At 35.8% G+C, this 27,493-nt stretch overlaps 1 protein-coding gene across 1 annotated transcript; it reads left to right on the top strand.

Annotated features, from left to right (window-relative positions):
- The first annotated feature begins 201 nt into the window (after positions 1–201).
- sart3 (spliceosome associated factor 3, U4/U6 recycling protein) lies at positions 202–26,980 on the top strand. Its single transcript, XM_073839722.1, has 19 exons — positions 202–426; positions 3,489–3,615; positions 4,075–4,179; positions 4,391–4,575; positions 5,668–5,773; positions 6,522–6,646; positions 10,373–10,528; positions 13,205–13,343; positions 18,062–18,169; positions 18,290–18,367; positions 18,449–18,507; positions 18,624–18,733; positions 19,369–19,481; positions 19,566–19,642; positions 20,050–20,218; positions 20,350–20,819; positions 20,961–21,113; positions 22,660–22,847; positions 25,106–26,980. The coding sequence occupies exons 1-19, from the start codon at positions 229–231 to the stop codon at positions 25,314–25,316; spliced, it is 2,877 nt and encodes a 958-aa protein (XP_073695823.1). The 5' UTR covers positions 202–228; the 3' UTR covers positions 25,317–26,980.
- Positions 26,981–27,493: the final 513 nt, after the last annotated feature.

Below are 27,493 nucleotides of genomic sequence, written 5' to 3'. Positions count from 1 at the left end.
TTGACAGACGAAGAATGAAAGTTTTCCAAACCACCACAAAGAATTTTACTGGAAAGCACTACAGGCACAAATCCCAAAATGACAGCAACCAATGCCTGTAGTTGGGACGCGCCCCCTGTTTTTCCTCCGAGCCCCGCCTTCCGGTTGCACGAGCTCCCTGTTTTTCGCGCGAGCTCTTGTGTTGTGTGCGCGAGCCCTGCCCCTGTTTCCAGGCAGATAGTACTCAACATGGCGGCGACGGGTAACGAAGAGCAGACGTTGTTGCCAGATATCGAAGAGGAGGCTGAGGGCATGGAGCGAGAGATGGAGTCGGATGAGGAAGAAGAAGAAGGGATGGGAGTTGAGCATTCCGAGGAAGAAGATGAAGAGGATACGTCGGAGGACGAGCGGGAGAATGAAGCGGAGATCCAGAGGCTGGAGGAACAGGTGAGAGGAATGAATGAGGCTAGCGACTCTCCTCACATAACGTTACGCAGCTCTCTAAACAGCGCACTAACGACTCGGCTGGGGAGTTTCTGCTCGTATATTTGTCAGAGTCCGTGTATCAGAAAAGTCCTACACGCTTAAAATACTTAATACATGGTCAGAAATAATAGAAATATAGAAATGCGTAACTGTGTTTCTGAGGAATGTGGCTAGCAAAGGCTTAAGCGTGCTAGCGAAGACTTGTCTCTTGATATTTAACCCCCGACCTACGGTTTCGTTTTATTTACTTAGGTTTTCCACTTATATGCAGTTCTATGTGTGTTTAGTGAGTTACATCAAAAGACTTGATGTAAAATATACTGTAATAAAGTTTAGTGTTGGAGTGTTTTGATGACGCGTGCTGTACGCACGGAGTTCAAATTCGCGCCATAGAGCTCCTATGGACCAGCTGTATGTTACAAGACACACCTATTAGTTCCTCTCACGACTTTAGATATGAAAAATGTTTATAACATAAACACATTAGTTTAAGGTTACAGACAACATGCAGAAGCAGGAGGCTTTCAGGGTGGAAGATGGACACTTGCGCAGTGGTTGTAATGGTCATGCCCACGTGTTTGTTATATTGCTCAGGACTCTTGGGGTTTGGCTTTTGTTTTGGAGTGGATGCTGTTTCTGTTTTGAAAAGCTGTGTACAGTAGATGAAAACAATAAAGGAACTTTATATATTTGTAGTGCTGCATGTTTATTTTTGTAGTAACATTACAATGTGCATGCAAAATGAATAAATAAGCTCTCCATTGATGTATGGTTTATTTGGCTAGGGCAATATTTGGCCAAGATACAACTATTTGAAAATTAGGAATCTGAGGGTGTAAAAAAATCGAAATATTGAGAAAATTGCCTTTAAAGTTGTCCAAATAAAGTTCTTAGCAATGCATATTACTAATCAAAAGTTTAGTTTTGATATGTTTATGGTAGGAAATTTACAATATATCTTTATGGAACATGATCTTTACTTGATATCTTAATGATTTTTGGCATAAAAGTCAATCATTAATCAATAATTTTGACCCATACACTGTATTTTTGGCTGTTGCTACAAATATTGGGGTCCAAGGTCACATATTGGACTGATATTACTTGAAGGCAATGATGTATCTGTTCCAGCTAAAAAGCTGGTTTGAAGGGGTAGTTTTCCCAAAATGGACACTTTCTCAATGTTTACTCTCAAATTGTTTCAAACCTGTGTGAGTTTCTTTCTTCTGTTAATCAAATTTATTGGTAGCCATTGATGGTCCATAGAGGGTTTGCACTTACATCATGATTTGGTCAGTTACCCGGATGCGTAAGTGGTAACGATAAGTACAAGCAGTATTGATTAAGCTGTTAGGCTAATATTTCACCTACCTGACAGGAAATGAAAAGAACAAACACAAATGTTGTCAAGATTCTTGTCCTAGAAATCCTGGTTCAGTTTCAATCACAAACACCAATTTATTACTCAGACAGTTTTTTGCACTCTTTTCTGTAATTTGTTACATCTTTTGGCAACCTATAGTACTCTGAATGTTTTTCTCAGTCTGGCTGATTAACACAGGCCAAAATATGACAATAATTGACTATTTTCAGCAGCAATAATCAGCAAAATATGTGAGTTTCGTTCAGTTAAGTGGCATTGTTTACGCTCAGTGCCTCAATGGTTGATTGATTGATTGACGCATTGTGAAAACACACTATAGTATGGAAAATTGCTATGGAAGTCAATGGCTACCGTCAACTGTTTGGTTACCAATCTTCTACAAAATATCTTCTTTTGTGTTTAAAATAAGGTACAGGTTTGAAATAATTAAGATAACTTAATGTCTAACTTGGAAAACCAAGGTCATGGGTTTAATTTTCAGGGAAAGCATGAACTGTAAAATGTATGCCTTGAATGCAGTGCAAGTCACTTTGAATAAAAGCGTCTTGCAAATGCATTCATGTAGATGTAAGACTTGGATAAGCTGGTCTTCAACTAGTTTCCCAGCCAGCATGTAAAACTTGGACTTTTAAAGGGTCTTTGTCATGCTGCAATAATGACCAAGAGAAAAAAACCCCCAGCTTAGACTGGATTAAAGAGAGAGTTCACCCCAAAATGAAAATTCTGTCATTAATTACTCACCCTCATGGTAGGACTCAAATTTCATCAAAAATATCTTAATTTGTGTTCCGAAGATGAACGAAGGTCTGACGAGTTTGGAACGACATGAGGGTGAGTAATTAATGACAGAATTTTCATTTTTGGTTGAGCTATCTCTTTAAGATGTTTCCTTCCAACAAGAGTAACAGCGCTTTATGTGGTTCTCCGTGATTAATGCACAGGTTCAGTTCAGTCACTGTGGCCTTGCTTGCACTGTGTTGCTCAGTTCAGAACATTCCTGACCACTAAAGTCACTGATGTTTTCTGTGCAACCACAGTCATGCAACAGCTGTGATGTCAACTAAGTGTGCCCGATCTTTAAATCATCAGCCAGTTTGTTTTCAGTTGCAATACATAAGAAAGCAGCGATTACATTTATGCTTGTTCCCTGCAAAATGTAGCAGATCAATTACAAGAAGTCACATTGATAGGCATTATCTAATTTATTCCAATGTTTTTAAGTCCCACACGGTTTCTCTCTCTGTGGGAAGTGGCGCTGGTCCAGCGTCTCCCACTCTTGCGTGCTAGACTACAGTGAATGCCCGCCTTGTCCAGATGAAACCATCGTCCCATCCATATGTATTGGTTTTTAAATGTTTGGAAAGAATATATCTGTACTGATGGAGCAATGCACTTTAGAAGACAAAGTATTTAGTTCTTACCTTTTAATACTCCCCGAAGCATTGCAGTCATGTGATATTTTGCTTGTATGCTTCCTGATTTAGTTATTTCTTTGATCAGTGTAATCCCACATTGATATATTAATGTTGAATGAGTTTAGCATTTTAAACTTTATTAGGTCAACTTCTACAAGACACTTGATGAATAAAAAGTGGGTATCAAAAAGCTAATGTCAACACCCCATGTGCTATTTCCACAGCTGTCAATCAATGTGTTTGACTACAACTGCCATGTTGACCTAATCAAACTCCTGCGGCAAGAAGGGAAGCTTCACAGACTGCGCAAGGCCAGGCAGAAGATGAGTGAACTCTTTCCCCTCACTGAAGGTTGGACATCCTTATTTTGTTTGCTCTTCTGTTCTTTATTCTCTTTGTGTGTTAGCCAGACTTTTCTTTGATATTGCAACAGAGACATTGGGTGCATATTATGTAATCAGAAGAAGTCCAGGCTATTTTTTGATTTGTTCTTGAGGTTTGAGTACTCATCACTCTCTACTCTCTAGGAAAGTTGATCTCCAGGAATATAACTTTTTGCAGCAGCCTTGCAGGAAACAATTTGAATTGGGATAATGATTGTAATGAATTTACTGGACACGATAATGAGAGATCTTTATATAGCGCTGGACTGCAATAGCAGGGGAAAATGTTTTAGAGTACAAATGAGAATGAAAAATATGTATGAACATGTGTATATATATTTGGTATGTAATGGAGTGTTGAAATTTTATGACATGGTGAGAATGGTTATGGTGTGATTCTGTTTGACTGATTTATTTCGTGAAACAGAGATTTGGCTGGACTGGCTGAAGGATGAAATTCGCCTAACAGAAGATGAATCAGACCGTGAGAAAGTCTACGAGCTGTTCGAGAGAGCTGTGAAGGATTACATGTGTAAGTGTGGCTTAATTGTATTCATATTTATATTCTTCGGTTCTTTAAAACTTTGTTTGGTGAAATTTTGTATTGTTTTATGAATATAATATTAGATCAAGTGTTTGAGCTAGCTGTGAAACACAAATTCTGTTACCACCATTATTACAATAAATAACATGTAATAACTGCTAGAGGATTAAAAAAAAGATACTTGTAAACGCATCCACAGGTCCAGAGATCTGGTTGGAATATGTACAGTACTCCATCGGGGGAATGGGAGCCCAGGGAGGCATTGAGCGGGTTCGCTCTGTCTTTGAGAGGGCGCTGACTGCAGTGGGTTTACACATGACTAAAGGAGCTTCAATCTGGGAGGCCTACAGGGAGTTTGAGATTGTTATTCTCTCCACAGTACAGGTATTTACTCTGGGTTCCTTCTCAGATTTATTACAGAATATCAGATTGGCACTAAATTGCTATAAAAATAGATAAAAAGAAATACAGTTCAAGTCAAAAGTTTACATACACCTTGCAGAATCTGCAAAATGTTATTTTACCAAAATAAGAGAGATCCTGCAAAATGCATGTTATTGTTTTAGTGTTGACCTGAGTAAGATATTTCACATTAAAACGTTTACATATAGTCCACAAGAGAAAATAATAGTTGAATTTATAAAAATGAGCCTGTTCAAAAGTTTAACTGTTAAACTGCCTGCTGTTCTTCAGAAAAGTCCTTCAGGTCCCACAGATTCTTTGGTTATTCAGCATTTTTGTGTATTTGAACCCTTTCCAACAATGATTGTATAATTTTGAGATCCATCTTTTCACATTGAGGACAAGTGAGGGACTCACTTTTTTCATTTAGTACTGCCCTTCAGAAGCTACAGAAATACTTGTTTCCCAGAAGACAAAAAAATTTACCCTGATCTTCAAATTCATTAATGCTATTAATGCGTTGTGTTTCCTTCTAAAGCATCAGTAAGCATTTGAACCTTCTGTAGTAGTCCCTCAGTGGTCCTCAGTGTGAAAAGATGGATCTTAAAATGATACAGTCATTGTTAAAAATGGTTCAAATACACAAAATGCTGAAACAAAGAATTTGTGGGCCCTGAAGGATTTTTTGAAGAACAGCAGGCAGTTTGACTGTTCAGGACAAACAAGGGACTCATGAACAACTATCACTAAACAAAAAACACAGCTGTGGATCATTCAGGTAACAATACAGTATTAAGAATCAAGTGTATGTAAAGGGTCATTTTTATAAATTAAACTATTATTTTCTCTTGTTATGTAAACATCTTTTATGTGAAATATCTTATTAAGGTCAGTACTAAATAAAAAAGTAACATGCTTTTTGTATAATCCCTCTTATTTTAGTAAAATAATAAACATTTTATAGATTCTGCAAGGTGTATGTAAACTTTTGACCTCAACTGTAAATCTTTTGAATGGTTGCAGTGTTTTGTCTTGTATAGGTGTTTTAACCCCTTCTCTCGCTCTGTTTTCCAGCCTCCTCCTGGCAGCGTTCCATCGCAGGAGCAGCAGGAGCTGTTGAACGCCCAGCTCAGTCGCATACACACACTCTTCAGACGGCAGCTAGCTGTACCACTTATGGGTGAGGGCCACTTTGTTTTCTCCCCTCTAGCTCCTTCAGTCCTCCACTTTCCCATTCTTCCTTTTCTTTTTCTAGTGTTGGAAAAAATAATCGGAAAAACTTGTCTCCACAGACAGAAAGGGTCGGGAGAGCGGACACCGAAAGAATTTAGACTATGACTATACGATTGCGCAATTTGGCAGAATAAAATAAACTGAGAACAACATGTCTAGACCGAACTGAAATCTGGTCAGATGGGATTGATTAAGACTTAAGTTACAAATAATATTGATCATTGCATGTGGTTTCCTTTCATGAAAGCCAAGTAATGTAGGTCCTGTCAGGTAGACACCAGCACTGCCAGACGCTGTAACACAGGCTGGGGACAGGAGAGCCAGGAGCAGCCCGCAGATAGCCAGATGGTCTGGTTTTGTGAGCAGTTTTTTTTTTTTTTTTTTCTCCTTCTCTCTTACCGGCTGCTTTTGGCACCGGAGATGCAGAGGAGAACACTCTGATCACATCCCACTCAGCTAAGAGAGCCAGATCGGAGATTAGGCTTTCGTACAGCATGGCTCATGTTTACGTTTTTCTTTGTCAGAAAATTGCCTTGTAGTGATGACATAGGTGAGAAATGCAGTAGTATCAGAAAGATTATTATTCAAAGCATCTTTGTAACAGAACAGACACTGTGTGTCCCTCCAAAAAGAAAATGTTTGCTTTCAGAAGGCTTGCTTTCTGATCTTTCCGTGTTTGAAATTGTGTTCTGTAGATATGGAGGGAACATATGCTGAATACTCGGATTGGGCTGACGATGGCGTACCTGACACGGTCACACACCAGTACAGACGTGCCCTGCAACAGTTGGAGAAATGCAAACCTTTCGAGGAGGCTTTGGTAACTACACACTTATATCACTGCTGTAGAGATCGTTTGGTTTTATGATTTGAGGTTTCTATTATGATTTAATGTGAAAAGATGTCTCTGGCAGCAGCTGTGGTGGTAAAGATGGTGATTGTGATTTTAATAGTTTACAGCAGTAGCCTGCTTTAAGCCAAAATCAGTCTTTTCAAGTGTCTTTTAGAGAATCTGATTGAATAAAACATCTGTGGTAATGAAAGCTGTTCGTACACAAGCATATGCTCATCAGTACTCAAAATACTCAAAATTAAATCTCAATTAATTTAATCTCATTATTTTCTTTATTATGCATCCCTGGTCTTTTTGTTTCCTTGTTTTTACATTTTCTTGGTCTTTCATCAAATATTAAAGGCTTGAACTATCTCTGAAATGACTTCTATTTTGGCTGACATCACTAAGGCTGCTTAACCATTTGGTGTTGGCGGAAGTCTTTCACAGTTGACTGCGAAACCCGCAGACTTTTCACTATTTAATGATTCCCGACAGACAAAATCCACTCCTCTACCTTCTTTCCCTCTTAGAATATCCTGTTTTACTTGGACATTTGGCACATTAGAGAAACAAAATGGGTATGGGTAGATGGTGTTGACTTTAAAGCTTGTAATCAAGCTTATAGACCTCAACCTGACAAATACAAACTAATCAGTAACCCTGCTTGTGTGGCAGTGAAGCAGTTCTCAGAAATGATTTAGGTTCTATTATTTAAGCTGCATATATTCTAGTGCTGTCAAAATTAACACAGGCCATTAATTTTTCTAGTTTAACAACAGAACAAATATATAACACAGGAGTGGGGCAAGGCTTGGCCACCCCACTCATAACTGCTGCTTCTGTCACTTTTTTTTTCTTGACAAGAAGTGTTTAGTCGCAGAACGTCTTAAGACCACATCAAACGGGAGACTTTTCAGACGTGCACTGAAACTTCACTTTAGCGCCATGTGCTAGTCACACGAGCGAGGCAAAAAAAAAAAGGGTACAGGTGATGAGGAGCTTCAGTAGAACAACAGTGAACTGCGCTCAGATAAGATGTTTTCTGGCCATATGTCCTGTCCTATCAGCTGTTATACTGTGCTCGTGGCGTGCACTGTAGCCTGTATCATTTCATAATAAAGTGCAAATGAAACTACAAGCACGTTTGTGACCGGCAGCTCTTAAAGTAATAGCAGCCAAATAACCTAATAACCCAGCTGCTGTGATGTCTGCACAGGTTTCGTCACTTGCCTGAGTAATATTTAGTAGGGGTGTAACAATACACATTTTTATTGACCCGTTCGGTACGAGGCTTTTAATTTGGCATTAAAAACTGAATGATTCGTTGGACTAATTCTATTTAAATCATTTAAATAGTTCGTAAATGCCTTTGCGGGTTTTACTTTCATCTTCAAATTAGCGGCATTTCGGCATCAATTGACTGAATTGACAACTAAACAGTACAACAAACTCACTTATATTAAACATTGAATGTTTCATTTATTAACAAAACAAGTACAAATACCCCATGCTATAGGCCTAATGTAAAATAACAAATAACTTTTTACAATAACAAAGTTTAAATATGTAACACTTAAAATCAGCTAATTTCTTGTCTTTCTCACCTCCCTCGTCACCTTGACTCGCTTTCCTCACGTGCTAAATTAAATCGGACTACTGCTGCTAATCTGAAATGCGACTGTTGTTCGACACACTGTATTGTTCCAAGTAAATTATTTCCTAGAGACACAGTAATATTGGCATCAGTAATACTTTGTCATAAAATTTTTTTTAACAAATATTACAAATAGATTAGATTATGTACATTAATTTGAATATGAAATGTGGAATTATTGCAATACAAAAGTATATTTAAAAACTTTAATGTTAGGTGGGATTAATTGTGTTTAATCACAAATTTCAGAAAAAATGTGATTTAGTTTTTGTTTAATTGATTGACAGAACTAATATTTTCATGTTCAATAAATAATTCACTCAAATCACAGGAAAAGCAAATTCAACCTGACTAGGTTGCCATAGAAAGCAGAGATTGTGCCATGTTCCCAGAAAGAAGTGATTTCTAATAGTAAATTGAATTACAACGTACTTCACAAACTGTTTAAATTGCTGGAAGCTAGGGCTGTGCAATTAATTGCAATCGCAAAAAAATCGCGATTTAAGCACATGCGATTTCTAAACCGCATAAGGCTGCGATTTTATCTATCCCCCCTTGAACGTCAAGTTCATTTTAATTTCGATATAGCGCCAGATCACAATAGAAGTCATTTAAGGTTATCTTTCCTATAGAACAGGTATATACATTGTTTTTTAATTAAACAAACTAAATTGCCTTATGTTATTTATATTATTTACATGAAGGCATGTCATTTCTGTGTCTACATGGTCGCGCGTTTACAATGTCTGCTCTGCGAAAACACGGACGGATTGTGGACTTCATTCATAAAAACCGAATCTACTATAGCGCGGAATGCCACGGAATTCGTTGATTTTTGGATTAATAAATCAAAAGTTGGTCTGTCACTTAATTCAAATCGCGATATGGACTAGTGTCTGTGAAAACTGAAATGCAAAAAGACCGTTTTAATATGAATCCTGCATGTTCCCTTTGCCTCTGTATGTATGAATGGTGGAGACGTGTTTTTTTTCTTTACTACACGCATACTGAAGCACACGTGATGCTCCCGCTAATTTTTGGTATTTGCATCTCACATGAACAGAAACTCAATCGCCAAAGCTGCTGTGAGTGTCACTTTTACTTTTTCATTTGAGAAAACTAGCATCATATCATACTGTACACTGTACACACAGAAACTTCACAGCAACCTGTCAAAATAAAACTACGGTTTAACATGTAACAGAACAATATTAGTCTTGTATTACTTATGTACAGTATAATGTACAAAACATACATAAAACAATATATATGATTAAAAAAAATATTACAACAAGATTAAACACTTAATTGTAGAAAAAATACTACAATTATTATTTATTTTAAACGTTTTAAACTGAATATATTTTTTCTTCCATGTATTGATTTTAACAGTAAACTTCTGTTTGTTTGCCAAAAATTAAAAGGGTTTATTTTTCATTTGATTAAAAATTATCAGAAAAATTAAAACACATAAGAATTTCTAAAAAAAAAAAAAAAAAAAAGCAAAAGATTGTAGAGCCCTCAAAATGTTAAAATAGAGAGTTTTGGACTTATTTTTCCACTGAAATGAATGTTTTCGTTATTACACAAAGTAGGCTAAAGTACCGGGGGAAAAAAGTAACATGGCTAATTTATTTTATGTTTTGTTTATTAAACTTAATACTATGTTATTTCATTGTGAAATGTTTTGTTATGCACTTCTTGTGCACTGAATACATTTAGAATGTATGTATGTATGTATGTAGCTTGTTTGAAAAAGCAAAAACAGTTGCCAAAATCGCAAATAAAATCGCAATCGCAATATTCGTTCAAAAAATCGCAATATGATTATTTTGTCCATATTGCACAGCCCTACTGGAAGCTATGGCCATTGTTAATGTTCAGCTGTGTTGCCCATGTGGCAATTAAATTACCCAGTCACTATTTAAACTCTACAATAATCAGTTAAGTGCTCTTGTGCTCTTTTCATTTGAACAGATGTTATTTTTCTGTATGACTTTTTATTCCCAGTTACAATCAAATGATGATGTTTCTCATTTTTCTTTTTAAATCTTTAGCTGGCCTCTGAACCTCCAAAGCTGGCAGAGTATCAGTCCTACATAGATTTTGAGATGAAGGAAGGAGATCCGGCTCGTGTCCAGATCATATTTGAGCGAGCGCTGGCGGAGAACTGCCTGGTGCCGGACCTGTGGATCAAATACACCACGTATCTGGTGAGCAACATCTTGTGAGCTTTCACCAAACAGCCTTCTGCACAGCTCCCACACGTGTGCCAATCCCACACCTCCCTCCGTTTGTTCAGGAACATATTAATTGCTTTAATGGGATGGTGATGAGATGCACAAGCCACAAATGCACAGCAGCGTAGTTGCAGCTGAGAACACATTAGAGAGCCAGCACCTCACCAGATGGAGGGAGGGAGAGGGGGGGAATCGGCGAGTTAACGAGACAGAAAGAGAGATGGTGGGAGGTGCGTAGGGAGAGAAAAATGAGAACGAGAAGGGGAGAGAACGACACCTCCCCATATTAGCAGCCAAAGCTGTGATCCATTTGGGCTTTCTGATTCAACGACTGAACTTAATGAACTTCTGCATTAAGGGCTTCGGCTTGGAGTGTGTTGGTGGAGCCCATTCAGGCAGTTGAATTCCTGGCAGCTATGGATGTGTGAAGTAATTAAATCAAGCCTTCATGCTTGTACTCTCTTAGGTGATTAAATTGAGATGCTATTTAACAAAATTATATGCACCTCACACTGTGAGTCACAGAGCTGCTTTGCCTAATGGATATAGGGGGTTATTACTTGGTTTTACAAAGCGCTGTATTGTATCTAAAGCTACGTAACCGAGTGCTGGATCATTTAAGGAATGAAAATTTCGTATCACCCATTCAACTAGAGTATTTGACTAGTTTTATCCATCATATTTTAGAGGCCCAAATGCTGACAAACTTGGTGTGCTTTAAAGAATGATGCAACCGTGATTCATACATCAGCAGATATCATCATTCAGTCGTTGATGAAATTGTTTTGAAGAGCAGTGAGCAGATGTTGAGTTGGCGTAGGGTGTGCAAAGCAGAGATTTTATGCATCTCTCCCATTTGTACAGGCAATATTGCATTTTGTTGAATGATTATTGATGTAAGACAGTTTCCCACAGACAGATTTATCTTGGTTGTAGATTAAATTTTTTTTTACAATGGAGGAGTGATTCCCTGTTCAACGTCTCCTTTAATTTGATGTTACATGTAATCTTTGAGCAACAGAGGTCGTTGTAAATGGTTTGGCAGCAGCATAGCAGCGCTGGCTTGGACGGGGGATTATAATCATTATGGACTACTCCTCACACACACACACACCTGCTCTTCTTGAAGCAGGTTCAGTGGCCTTTTAACAAGCAATGTGTGTAAGATGGCCTATATTTCTGTCCATTTCAAGACCTGTTTATTCAAGAATTTGAATAGAAATTGATTTCTATGGGCCGGTGGAAGAACATTTTATCAAAATTTATTTCTTTTGTATAGGTATAATACACATCAGTATTTTTGGTGTGAAAAGATATTAATTCCGCTATTGATTGCCATAATATTATATCATCATATGTTGTACTTTGTTTGGTTGAAAGAGTGTTAATCTACTTGTGATTCCTTATGTACACTACCAGTCAAAAGGTTTAAATATTTTTAATGTTTAAAGAAGTTTCTTCTGCTCACAAAGCCTGAATTTATTTGATCTAAACTACAGCAAAACAGTAACATTTATTATTTTATTATTTTTACTATTTAAAATAACTGTTTTCTATTTGAATATATTCTATATTGAATATAATTTAATTTATTCCTATAATCAAAACTAAATTTTAGCATTACTACTCTAGTCTTCAGTGTCATGTGATCCTTCAGAAAGCATTGTAATTTTCTGATTTGTAATTCTAGAAATTAATACGTTTATTTAGCAAGGATGCTTTAAATTGATCAAAAGTGATGATAAAGACATTTATGTTACAAAAGATTTCTATTCCATTCCAAATGCTGTTCTTCTGAACTTTCTATTCATCAAAGAAACCTGAATAAAATCTACTCAGCTGTGACTGGAATAATGATGCTAAAATATCATCAATGAAATCACAGGAATAATTACATTTTAGAATATATTCAAATAGAAAATCGTTATTTTGAAATAGTACAAATATCTCAAAATGGTACAGTTTTTGTTGTACTTTGGATCAAACAAATGCCGGCTTGGTGAGCAGAAGAGACTTCTTTAAAAAAAACATAAAAAATCTTACTGTGCAAAAGCGTTTGACGCGTAGTGTATATCTGTTTATATTTTGCTGTGAATAAGCCATCTGAAATTTTTGCATTTTATGTGAATAGTCTTTTAGTAGATAAACAAGCAATAAGAGTTGTCACGATCTCTCTCCAAACAGCTGTTTGGCTTAATCAGGATAATGATTTCCTTCCCCAATTAATCCTTAAAACAACATTTACATGCTGTAGAGTTTAAAAAATTCAGCTGTCACACAACCTGAGGGTGCAGACATGGTTCCAGAACAACATTAATCTCATTATTCTAGTTATTCTCATTTCCTCTGCATCTGTCTGAAACATGGATCCATATTTCTGATGTTTTGACCTGTTCAAACCATGACATTGTGTACAAAAGCTGCCAACTTTAATATCAAGACCTTTCACTGTTGTGTTTTGTTTTAAATGTCAAATTGGAAATGTTCTATATAGTATTTCACAGTCAGACTCAGAATGTTTAGATGGTATGTAATTTTTGTGTTTAAGTCAGAGAGCTGCACTCAGCAACTCTGACTGCAAAAAAATTCACAAATGATTCTGTGACTTTGCTCGTAATGTTTTTTTTTTTTTTTTCTGTTCTACCTCAGGATCGTCAGTTGAAAATTAAAGATCTAGTGTTATCTGCTCATGAGCGAGCCGTCAGGAATTGCCCCTGGACCATGGGATTGTGGAAGAGCTATCTTTTAGCTCTAGAGAGGCATGGGGCTGACCATCAGACAGTGACAGGTACTCCTTTCAAGAAGACTTTTTACATTTGTGATGCGATCTAGGAAAACCCAATGAGGTGAAATGTTACCTTTTTTAGGCTTTGATACCATATGAAAGCTGGCTTTTAAGCCCTTTCCAAAACTGTTTTTATTTTGTCTATAGCTTGAACGCAACAAAAGTGGCTATCGTACTTTGGCTGATAGCTATGATTTTCAGGAATGGAATTTTAAGAAAAACTGTTTTAAAGTGAGACTGATTTCATTTTCACTTTACAGGTTTAACGCTGTACTGAACGTCTGTTTACTGTTGTTAATCATGGGCATAGTCTCAATTTTTGATCACCCCTTGTTTAGATGGCACGAATAGTGTACCTTGTAGTTTACATTTAGAAAAGCAAGTGCAGTGCTACTGTGCGTGCACCTGTGCATATAGCAGACTGTCAAGTTGAACTGAAATGCAGGTTTAAAAATTGTTTTAAATGCTGATTTCAGCTGGTAGCTTGACATAAAAACACTGGAAATGAGAAGCAGCTTGGATAATCTCCTAACTTGGATAATTTCCACCTTTGAACATGACCACACCTCTAGCTCCAGTTGGCCCGCTTTGGCCCAGAGTATTCAGGCCTTTAGCCTAGAGGAAGCACCAATGAGTCACGATTAAGCCCCAGAAGTGACGGTGGAAACGCGACGGGCCCTGGTGCGCACTAGCATGCCCGCTTTTGGTCTGACAGTAGAAATACGGCTAATTGGCCAAAAGTGTGCTAAGAAAATATCTCCACACCATTACACCACCACCACCAGCCTGAACCATTGATACAAGACAGCATGATTCTTTCATGTTGTTTATGCCAGAATCAGCGTCTACCAGCTGAATGTCGCAGCAAGAGGCTCATCAGACCAGGCAAACCTTTTCCAAATTTGGTGAGCCTGTGTGAATTGTAGGGTCAGTTTCCTGTTCTTATCTGATAGGAGTGGCATTCAGTGTGGTCTTCAAGGTTCGACGTATTGTGCATTTAGCCACAGAACTGATGCTTGCTGGATATTTTCTCTTTTTCAGACCCTAGAGACTAGTGAAAATTCTTATGATCAGCAGTTTTTGAAATACTCAGTCACTTCAATCACCTTTCTTCCCTATTCTGATGCTTGGTTTGAACTAAAGCAGATTGTCTTGACCATATCTACATGACTAAATGCATTTAGTTGCTGGCATGTGATTAAATATTTGTTAACAAGTAGTTGAACAAGTGTACCCAATAAACTAATTGGTGGGTATAGTATGGGTAGTCATGAAATACGGGAAGTTCAATTCTCTATGGATATGAAAACATCAGGGGTGATAGCGTTCCGGCACCACGCCGGATTTCCGGCGTATTGTGGCTGCGGGAAAAAAAAAAATCAGGTTCGCGGATATTGAGCTGTCATTTCTCTAGATCTGAGATGCGCAGGTCAGAGAGTAGCTTTAACGCTCAACGACTCAAACAATACACACATACTAGCCAATGAGCCAATTAGAAGTAGGGAAGGGGCGGACCTTGTGTCTTTGTCAAATAGATTGATACAGGTTAAGGCAATGCTCCATGCGCGAAGTAGTAATGGGAAGTTCGGTTCTTTTCCGCGAACCGGTTCTTTCGGACAGTTCGTTTCAAAGAACCGGTTCAAAAAACCGGTTCACCAGTTCTTTTACGCTATGACGTAATGACGTCATTAACGTAATTACTATCATCCCGCCCGCACCCATATACAGTTACATGCAGTAATCATATACGTTTTACAAGTCTTGATTTAATAAATTATAAGATAAATTAATTCTAATCATAAACACGATCCGCTTACTATGCACTTGCACAATCCATAAAGATTTATTTGTTATAAACATACGTTTCACCAGATCCCCTCATTCAAGTCCTCAGTTAACGCTCATAGCATTAGCACAGATAAAGTGGTAAAAAAAGAACTAACGTTAGTTCGGTTCAGATGGAGTCAGTCATAGCAGGAGCGTTTGTTTGGCAGCTGCACGAGTCACGCATGCGCACAGTATCAGCTCATCGATTCTCGAATCGGACGCGTCCGAAAGAAACCGGTTCTCGTTCAGTGTACTGGTGATCCGAAAGAAACCGGTTCTCGTTCAGTGTACTGATGATCCGACAACCGCTGCAACCGATTCTTCAGTCGAGAATGAGATTCGGGAACTCACACAGAGAGTGACTGAAACGTGCCGCTTGGTTTGCTTGTGCAGTAGTTTGATTACGTCAATTTTATCATTATACCACCATGTTTAAAAGTTAAATAATTTTTTTAATAATAATTTTTGTTTGAACATGGTTCAAATTATAGTTGTGTATAGTTTAATTAAAACATTGTTTATTTAATACAAACACAATTTTTGCATGTCATCATAATCTTTTATTACAGTGCAGCTAATTCATAAATCACGTTTTCTTTTAATCAAACATCTAATTTATTATGGTACCACGGCACTTCCCTGACCAAGATCATTAAAACCCTTTTAGCCAATAACCTAACAGAATCCTTAAGTAAACTTTTAACAAAACGTTTAACATAATAGACCAACTTGACTAACGTGCTTCATTTCATCCTTGAAAAATGACACGCATGCGCACAGTATCAGCTCATCGATTCTCAAATCGGACGCGTCCGAAAGAAACCGGCTCTCGTTCAGTGTACTGGTGATCCGAAAGAAAGCGATTCTCGTTCAGTGTACTGGTGATCCGAAAGAAACCGGTTCTCGTTCAGTGTACTGATGATCCGACAACCGCTGCAACCGATTCATGACTCGAGAACGACAACCGCTCTGGCAGCTGCTAATGCGCATCATCAGCTCTCTTTTCACAGCCGTTCAAAAACTGTTTGAGTAACTGAATAACTCGGGAAATTGATTTATTTTGAATCAGAGGGAGTGTCGGGCACGTTAAAAAGTAAAAACCTTTAAGTAATTTGTGGATTAGTGCTTACCAGAGCCGCGAACCGTTTCAAACGATTCAGTTCGATTTGGTGAACTGGTTCAACCGGTTCACTAAGAAGATCCGTTTAAATAGAACGATTCGTTCGCGAACCGGACATCACTAGCGCGAAGGTGTTTTTAGCTCCCATACTGTACTAATGTGTGTCTCATACTGGCAACTCAAACCGTAAGTCATGGCTATGTTTATGTAGCCAGGGGAAGACATTAAAGATATCGATGAAGGCATAAAGAATAAATGGCGCTGGGCTTGGATTGAGGATGTGGTTAGCGACGGAAAGCCCTTTGGAAGCTGGTGTCAAAAGCTCCGGCAACCAGGAGCATGCTATTGCGCAAGGAAACTGATTTGAAAAAGCCTTACGGAACATTTAAATCTGTATTTGCACTGCCGCGGACAGAGAGCGCAGCCATCATGTTTATGTAAAAAACAGCTTCACAAACAGTCTTTTCAAATACAGCCATTCATATTATCACAGCAATTAAAGATCATAGTTTGGATATAAACATTGATGTCTATGGTAGAGGTCAAAATAGAGCACGTCTTTTGAAAGTAATTGGCGCTTCAAGTAATGTTTGTGTCGATTGCATTGTTTCGCCACTAGATGGAAACAACTGTTAAAAAATGAATAGCGATTGATTCAAAAACGCAGATTCATCCAGTAATGTTTTTCAAAAGTCATTTATTTATTCAAACCACTTTTTTATAAATTGAATATTATAAATTGGTGTATTAAATATATTATTTTTGTAACATACAAATATTATGTATTAAATGATTAATAATTAATTTAAATGAATTAAACACTTAAATATACTGCAGAAATTGATATTTTGTCTCACATTATTTTGCTTAGTTTAGAATTGCAAGGAAATCGTGATCTGTTTGATCTCCAAAAAACTAAAACTGAAACTAAACTATATAAAAACTAAATAGAAATGTGTTCACAAAATAGAAACTAAATTAAAACTAACAAAATTGTTAATGAAACTAATAAAAACTAAGCTAAATTTTATTGAAAATTTGAAAACTATATCAAAATAAAACGAATTTTAAAAAGCAAAATTAAATTAACCTTGTTTTGGACCAGAAACTACGTTCAGAAAGGAAGAAATAAAGGGAAGGAGAAATGTTTTTTTGTTAATCCCATACTGTCTTTTACAGTATATTTATTTATTATGGTTTTTCAGTTGAATGGTGCATATTTTGCAATTAAATTTGTTAAAGAAAAATGAATGTGTGTCCTTTTCATGTCCTTTAGTTAATCAATTCCTGTGTACTTTGGAGTACTATTATTGCCACTTATACTAACATGTCTTGGTATGGCTGTAGCATTTACTTCCAGTGGTTGTACTAAGATGGGCTAATAATGTCAATCTAGGCACTGAACATATTGAGAAGAAAATGCTGTGTTTTCTTGAATAATACTGGGGCATAATGCAAATATGAAAATATCTAAAAAGAGCCACTTGACAATAATGATGATCAGGGTTATACATAGGCTGTTTATATGTTTGGGCCCAGGGGCCAACAAGTTATGTGTTAAAAGTGTGTCGCATACATAGTACCCCCACCCCTACTCACCTCGGGGGCAAGGAAAAAAGTTCAGGCTCAGAATTTTTTCCACTATCAGCCCTGAAACATTGTTAACAGTGTTGAATTAGTTTATCAATGGCAGAAACATTTTGCAGGAAAGTAACAAATGATTTTTTACAAATAAAAATTAACATTAACAAGCATGAACTTTTTTTGTTCTCAGATGTGTTTGAAAAGGCCTTGAATGCAGGGTTCATCCAGGCGACTGATTATGTAGAAATCTGGCAATCTAATCTGGACTACCTGAGGAGACGTGTTGATTTCAGCAAAGGCAAGTGCGCCTGTCTTTTTCCTGTCTTATTACTGATCCTCTCTTACATTCTCAAGTTTTGGCTACTGATATCAGATGAGTGAATTTGATTATTATTGATGGATTTGTTGATCTTTGCAGAATGGAGCAGGGAGTTGGACGAGCTGCGGGCAGCTTTTGCACGATCCCTTGAGTACCTGAAACAGGATGTAGAAGAGAGTGAGTATCTCGTCAGCTTTTTTTAAGGTATAAGAGCACACTTGTAAAAAGCGCACATGTAACTACTGTCTCATTTCTCAGGGTTCAGTGAAAGTGGAGATCTGTCTTGCACAATAATGCAGATCTGGGCAAGGATAGAGGTGAGGAAACACTATACTGTTGCATCTGTCCATCCTCCATTAACTAATGTCATTCTGCTGATTACAGTCTGGCCACAGAAGTTACAGTGCTGCTTGTGTTTGATTGCTTTAAACAGGCCTTACACTGTAAGAACATGCAGAAAGCCCGTGAACTGTGGGACAGCATCATGACAAAAGGGAATGCAAAATATGCTAACATGTGGCTGGAATATTACAATCTGGAAAGGTCAGTTGTTTTCATGCAAACGGGTTGTTTTCATTTTTAGCGATGCACAATATGCTCTTTGGATTATTCTCAAATATTCAGAAATATTCATGTTAATTTGAAAAAAACAAAAATGTACATTTGAGGGCAAAAAATTAAGCATTTTCACTAATGGTCTTAGATTTTCAGTCTTTGTCTATTTTGGGGCTTTCAAGTTTTGTGTTATACAATGGGTACCTTGAGTCAAATAAAGTTGAGAACCACTTTGTTTTAAAGATGACATAAAACTGCTATCACAACACATTTGACTTCAATAGTGTAACATATTACTGAGTGAAGCAGAATATTCAGGAAGTAATATGGGGATAATGTTTATCCATCAGGATTTGACTGGATCAGATGGGGGATTTTGTGCAATAATATTATTAGTTAATATCATTTTTCCTTGGCTGTGCAACCTTGGTTATATCAGCAGAAAAATCTATTCAATTTTAGGGATTGAGCAAGTTATTACTTTTTGATGAAATATTATAAAAACATGTTTCTTTTCTTACGTCTGGGTTGAGGTTATTTTGATTTCATATTGTCTTTAAAACACTAGTTTAACTGTAGGTTAAGGCTGCTTTTGTAGCTCTTTATGTATGTCTGTGGTTCAGGTCATATGGAGATGCGGCTCACTGCAGGAAGGCTCTCCACAGAGCTGTACAGTGTACATCAGACTACCCTGAGCATGTTTGTGATGTCCTGCTCAACTTTGAAAGAGTGGAGGGTGAGTTAAATTGATGCATAATTAGATTGCTGTTAATATGGGTGCCTGAGTTTTTAAGGTTTATATGGTTGTTGTCTCTCGTAGGGTCTCTGGAAGACTGGGATGCTGCAGTTCAAAAAACAGACACTAAACTCAACAGAGTCAATGAGCAGAGAGCAAGAGTAAGTCAACTAGACTAGACTGTTCTTTTTCCTTTAAAAAAAAAGGAACTCTAGCTTCAGTGAAAACAGACTTACAAAAACGTGTCTCACTACAAATCTAGTGAAATGCTGTAATCATCTGCCGCGATTATAATAAAGTGAAATAAAGCATAACTGGTGGCTGTTGCATTCTCAAATGCGCCCTAAACTCACACCACATGCAAGAAATGCCTTTACTGCATTAATTTACTGTGAACTGAGCCGTTCTGAGGCGTGAAAAACACAGGATCACGAGCTGATTGCCTGAAGTAATTATAAGCTTTGCTTTGAAACATGCAGCGAAAATAGACGATGAATGGATTGACATATTAATAACCCTAATAATAACAGAAATAATGTAGCGAGTCGTCTGAATGCTGTTCCTGCAGGTGGCTGAAAAAGAGGCTCTCCAAGCCAGACAAGAGGAGGATAAAGCCGAGCACAGGAGGAAAGCCAAGGCAGATAAAAAATCCCAAAAGAAAACCCAGAAAGCAAACAGAACAGGGGATAAACGGAAAGCTGAAGACGAGTACGAGGAAGAATGGGGAGAGGATGCAGGTATACATGGATTGCTTTTAAGTTGCGTAATTCTTGTTAGCTGTGTCAAAAAAATGTTTTCAGAGAAGTAATTTCCAAACAAAACAGTGTGGTTTAGTTTTCAGTTGTACTGACATATCATATGTGTGCAGAGCTGCCGTCCAAGAGGCTCCGAGGAGAGGGGGACTTTGGTAGCACAGCCACAGAGGAGCTCATGGAGACAGAAAGTGGGCTTTTTGGCCGACGAGCTCCACCACCACGTAAATCTGAGCCACCTGGTTTCCGTAAGAACCAGCAGGGAACATCTGATGCATTGCGACAAGCCCAGGACACGTCAAAGGAGCAGCAGCGCAAAGATGATAATAGTGTGTTTATCAGTAATTTGCCTTTTAATCTGGAGGATCCAGAGGGCAAGATGCGAACATTGTTTCAGGGTTGTGGGACTGTACAGCAGGTGCGGCCAGTGTTTACACCGAAAGGTGTGTTTAGAGGCTATTGCTATGTGCAGTTTGAGGACCGACTGGGTGTACCCGAGGCACTGAAACTGGACAGGCAGGAGGTAGATGGGCGGCCTATGTATGTGTCTCCTTGTGTGGACAAGAATAAGAATCCTGACTTCAAGGTATCTAGAATGAATACTACTGAATTTGTGACCTGGTGTTTCTTGATGTTCTAGTGAACAATTTTTTTAGTACGTTTCTTGCACGTTTCCTTATTGGTTTTCATTTTTTAAAATGTTAATCATTTGTGTGATATGCCTTAGGTTTTTAAGTACAATGCAGCAATGGAGAAGCACAAGATCTTTATATCAGGCCTGCCATACACCTGCACTAAAGAGACACTGGAGGATCTCTGCAAACAGCATGGCACAGTGAAAGCCATACGGCTTGTCACCAACCGTTCTGGCAAACCCAAGGTTTGTAGGTCTCTGTCCAGAGCTGGGTAGATTACATACAAATGGTAACCCATTACTGATTCCAAATTACATGTCAGTAACGTAATTGATTACACCACAGATTTTAGGTAATATGATCAGATTACTTAAATATACACTTAAATATACTAAATATTTTATGTTTACATGCACGCCATATGACCATTAACCAATGTTAGAGAAATGTGAGCATGCAAATATTATACTTAATTATTAAAATATTTATTATAAAATCTTAGGGGTACTTAAAGGGGTCATTTCATATTTTAAACTTTAGCTAGTTTGTAATGTTGCTGTTTGAGCATAAACAACGTGCAAAGTTGTGATGCTCAAAGTTCAATGCAAAGAGAGAAATTGTCTTTTACAGAATTGCTTATTGACCACCCCTTTAAAGTAAATATTGGGTGAAAAAGGTTTAGATGACAAAAAGTTTGAGAATGTCTGCAAATAGGAAATAAGGAGAATTTGTGCATTATAACAAGACTCATTAAAATGGGGGAGAAATTAATACTTTTCTTTAGCAAAGATGCTTTAAATTGATCAAAAGTGATGATAAAGACTTGAAGATTTAAAATGTTACAAAAGATTTCCATTTCAGATAAATGATGTTCTTCTGAACTGTCTATTCATCAGAGAAACCTGAAAAAATTCTACTCACCTGTTTCCAACATCATAATAATAATAAATGTTTTTTGAGCAGCAAATCAGAATATTAGAATGATTTCTGAAGGATCACTATTTCCAAATTTTACTGTTTTGCTGTACTTCGGAACAAATCAATGCAGGCTACTGTTCAAAAACTTTTGACTGGTAGTGAGAGTTGAGTCTTAAATTGAGTCTTAAATTGAGTCTTAAATTGAGTCTTAAATTGAGTCTTAAATTGAGTCTTAAATTGAGTCTTAAATTGAGTCTTAAATTGAGTCTTAAATTGAGTCTTAAATTGAGTCTTAAATTGAGTCTTAAATTTGAAGTTGTGGCATTAAACGTTGTATGCACTGCAAAAGATTAATATCTTCCTCAGTAGATAAATGATGCTAAATGAATATATTAAGTCTTGTTTTTTTTTTATTAAATTGTTTTTTTGTTTAGTTTATTTTGCACAAGGATAAAATAAATACAATATAAAACAAAACAAAAAAAATACAGTCCATACACTGCAGAGAGAGGAAGAAACCCTAAAGAGCTTATTTATAGAGCCTCCATCTAATCAACAAAGAAAGCATTAACAACTCATGAAATTAAGGAAAAAGCTAATATACAATAAAAAATATATAAATATAAATAACTACAAATTAATTCAACATGTCAAAAACACAGAAATAATATACTCCAAAAACAAACCTTATATGATAAATAAAATGCATAAAAAGCACACCTATTACAAATACACCTATTACAAGTCTCCAAGCTACTATTAATAAAATATAATATTTATATTCCTGTAGATACGGCACATGTCAAAGTTTAACAGATCTTTTATAGGAATATGATGTTGAGTTGTCAATTAATGCATGTGTGTGCTCTGTAGGGTTTGGCGTATGTGGAATTTGAGAATGAAGCGCAGGCCTCACAGGCTGTGCTGAAGATGGACGGCACCATGTTGGAGAACTTCACACTCTCTGTTGCCATTAGCAACCCCCCTGGCAGGAAGATGGAAGATAAAGCAGCGCCTAGTCGAATCCTGGGGGCAGCGATGCCAAGGCAACCTCAGGGAGCGTAAGTATTTGATACACCAGGTCACGTGTTGAATTACTGCTATGTGGATGTGAACATTTGTGGTCCGTGTATTCAGAGGAAAGAAACATGCTGTAATATTTGATTTCAGAAAGTAAAAGAGGTTTCTGCTGCCCCTTACTATAAATTGTCACTCCATTATGTAGGGCTAAATGATTAATCAGAATAAAATCCAAATTGCGATACAGGTTAGTGCGATTATGTGCAGTTTTTGCACAGAAATGAAAGCTTAAAGTTAAAAAAAGTGGGAGAAAAAAAAGAATTGAGGAAGTATTAATATTGTAACTTTACTATAAAATAAATTTACTAGTTTCCTAAACAATCAGTTTATTTTATAGTGAAATAGTTTTTTTATATAACTTTCATAAATATTTCTGTTTAATATTGTGATTTAATGTCATATTATTTATAATTTATATGTATGTGTATATATATATATATATATATATATATATATATGTATATATGTATATATATATATGTGTGTGTATGTATGTGTGTGTATATATACACACTTTTTTCTACATTTATTTTAAAGTGATAGTTTTACAGTAGTTTTTTTATAAATATTTCTGTTTAATGTTGTTATTTAATAATGTTAAATTAATTATAATTAAGATGATAAATGTAATTGATTTATCAGTTACAACAGTTTAACTTTAATAAATATTTCAGTTTAAAGAAAGAAATGTATTATTGTAATTTTACTATTAAATAAAATTACTATTCTTAAATGATCACTTTTTAGTTTTACTGTTTTGTTTATAATTGTATAAATATTTGTTTAATATTATTACATTTTAAGTTAATCATAATTAAAATTATACATTTTATGGGATTTATCAGTTACAATAGTTTAATTTTAATAAATATTTCTGTTTAAAGAAAGTATATATGTATTGTATTTTACTATAAAATAAAATTACTGTTGTTTCTTAATCACTTTATTTTATAGTTGTACTATTTTTTTTAAATGTATCAATATTTCTGTTTAATTTTTAAATAATGTTAAATTAATCATAATTACAATTATACAGTTTAATTGATTTATCAGAATTACAATAGTTATAACTTTAATGAATATTTCTGTCTAATGTTTAAAGAAAGTATTAATATTGTAATTTTACTATAAAATAAAATTACTATTGTTTCTTAAATCAACTTATAGTTATTAAAAAACACTGTAAAACTATTTCACTATAAAATAAGTATTTCTGTTTAATATATTTTTAATAATGTTAAGTTAACTATAACAAAAATGATACATTTTAATTGATTACAATAGTTTAACTTTAATAAATATTTCTGTTTAATGTTTAAAGTAAGGAGGAAATAAGTATTAATATTGTAATTTTACAATAAAATAAAATTACTATGGTTTCTTAAATCACTATTTTATAGTTGTACAATTCTTTTTTTTAAATTTTATAAATATTTGTTTAATATTGTTATTAAATGTTAAATTGATTATAATTAAAATGATACATTTTAACTGATTTATCAGAATTACAATAGTTTTTATAACTTAACTATAATATTTCTGTTATTTTTGAAATATTTTTCTATAATATTTTAAAAAAGGAGGAAATAAGTATATAAATATAAATTGTAATTTTACTAAAATTATTATTGTATACTGTTTTACACTATTACAATATAAATTAGTATTGTACACTATTTTGTAGTGAAATAGTTGTAACAATTTTTTATAATTTTATGAATATTTCTGTTTAATCTTATTTAATAATGTTAAATTAATCATAAGTAAAATTATAGTTATGCATTTATATAATGTATGTATTATTATTATTTTATATATATATATATATATATATATATATATATATATATATATATATATATATATATATATATAATATTTTAAACTGCAGTTGATTTATTAGATTTAAAATAGTTTTTATAGTTTAATGTTAATAATACTATTTAAATTAACCATAGTTAAAATTATAATCTTACATTTAAATACTAAATTTAGTTCAAAGCAAATAAAAAACAAATCACATTTTAAAGTCACAGATTAAAGTTTGTCAGATTTATCTGAAAATTAGCAATTACATTTTTCAGCCCCAATCGTCCAGCTCTACTGTCGTGTATAATGCAGAAATTTCTGAAAAGGCTTTGTATGGTTCACATAATCCTGCTTTTTTTTTTCCCCCCATAGTCCTGGTTTACTGAAAAACATCACGACTTTCTCTTTACACATTTCCATTTCTTTTCAGTCGAGGAAAAGGACGCACTCAGATCTCTCTGCTGCCACGCTCTCTGTATCGGCAGAGCGCTCCAGATGCCAAAGCAGAGAACGGGACCGTATCTGCGTCACATGACACAGTGACGGATGGAGTGGACGGAGGACCTGGAAGTGGGAACCTGGACACGCAAACCAAGTCTCTGTCAAACGAGGACTTTGCCAGGATGCTCCTCAAGAAATGAAACTGTATGCATATAACACAAGAAGAAGAATACCTGCCTTCTGACAGAAAGCCATGCTGTGTCCTTACGGAGTCCGGCGGAGAAACAGCGTTTTAATTTAGCCTACTCTCTGTAAATACGTGACCACTCCCCCGATATATAGTAAAACTATTTTAACACCTCAACCATGGAAATGTGATCTGTATTGTTTTCTTGATTTGGGAAAGGGATCCGGGGGGCAGATTTCAGATTTTGTCAGCGAGTATTTTTTTAACAGGATGTTAAAACATGATAAAGGTATATGCAAGAACATTTAATATGAAGATACATGATGTAATATTATAAATAGATTTTAACACAGCTTCAATTCTCAGTAGGTCCCTTTCGGGGCAGCTGATATGTAGATGCGTCCTGCACCTCAACAAAAAAATTAAAAATAAAGATCAAAACCTTTATTTTACATATTGTCAGAACTGCATGTTGTATAAATAATTTATTTGCAGTACCACAACCATTTGAAACAGTCTTGCATGTGTAGATGACTAATTCTGTAATAAACGTCTTCATAAAAGCTCTAAATGAAGACCTAATGGAGTAATAGATGATCTTGTCAGCAAATAAAATCCAGCACCTTGCCAACAACACATCTGTGACTAAGAGGTTGAACTTCTATGTTTATTAGACTGCAGCGCTTTCATTAAAAGCTGTGAGTAGATATTCTAGTTTTATCACGCATTTTGTATTTTCTCCAAGCGCTGCCCTTTGAATTTAGTTTGATTGCTGACACAGCTTGTAAACCTGCCTTACCTTGCGTGCTCAATAATGGTCTGAAGGTTAAAGCTTGTGCTCCACAGCCAGATTCAGTTCAACATACAGTCTAGAACTTTGTTGAATGCGTTTGTGGTCATGTTTAGGTTGAAGGACTGGCTGAGGAGCACGGTTGCTGCTTTAGACCCGATTTGGGTCCTTCCCGGAAGAATCTATGCAGCTGTATATCGCTAGAACCTTCCACTACGAGTTCACCTGATTGTGAACCCATCCTATACTGTATTGTGTATGTATACACACAACATATATCATCTAAAATGTCCTGGATATTAGTATTATTTACTGGTTTTGATGGCTATGATGGACTTGTGTATTTCATCCACTATTAAATGTTCAGCTGATCTATTTTTTTAACTGCAGTGTCATACACTAGACAGTTCCCTCCCGCATTGTGTTTGACTCTCGTTCACACCCCTCAATGGTTGGCCATAGTTTTGTAAAACATTTGTATATTTTGAACTAAAAAAAAAAAGAAGAAAAGTAGCTCTATATATTTGCGTTTGATCACCACAGTGGCCTAAAGTAGTGATTGAGAAAAAAACAAAAACAACAACGTGCTGTTGCAATGTCTTGTTCAACATTAAAAATAATGAAAACATGGTATACGTGTGGTAAATGGTGCACTTTCTTTTCCTAATTTGGATTAGTGTATTAATTATTTAGATTATAGATTGGCCATTTTTATTTACCACTGTCAGTGTCATCTTTTAGGCACTCTTTTGGTTATTTCTAATAATGTTCTTGCTGTATTACCTGTGTTGCGCAAATTGTATGTAATCATACAGTTTTAATTTTTTTCCTTTTTAAGGCCTAAATTGTTTAATGAAGCAATTAAATGTATGTGGTTGTCAAACATATGACTTGTGTTCATTTGTGATATTTTCTCATTTTGTTTTAAGTGGATTGTAGAGCTGTCACTAACCTGTAGATTATTTTGACGATTAATCGAGTGATCAGATAATTATATTTTGTGTGTGGTAATAAAAAGAGACCTAAGCGACAATATAACATTATATAGCCTATCATCTAATCCTTGTTTAATTTTGATTAAACTTAATTCAAATGTCCACTCAATCTTTAATATTTTGCCATTTATTTATGATAGAAATGCTACAACCACTGTAATTTCTTGAATATGTGGACATCAAAAAGTGTAAACTCAGAGTAAGGGTTTGAGCTTTTATTTTGAAATCCCGATGAACATTTAGCATATATACAAAGATATCGATGTTATGCCGCGTTCCAGGCAACCCGTTTCTCGTGTTTTTCCACCCTTCTACCCGTCAAACCCGTGACTTCCCACCCGTGATACTCCTACTAGATAGTTCCGAGTTCTGACGTGACATAGCCCGCGATGTCAGCACCTACGG

This window comes from Garra rufa, chromosome 5 (genome assembly GCF_049309525.1).
Source record: "Garra rufa chromosome 5, GarRuf1.0, whole genome shotgun sequence".
Classification (NCBI taxonomy): domain Eukaryota; kingdom Metazoa; phylum Chordata; class Actinopteri; order Cypriniformes; family Cyprinidae; genus Garra; species Garra rufa.
This window is presented reverse-complemented; position numbering and strand designations above follow the sequence as displayed.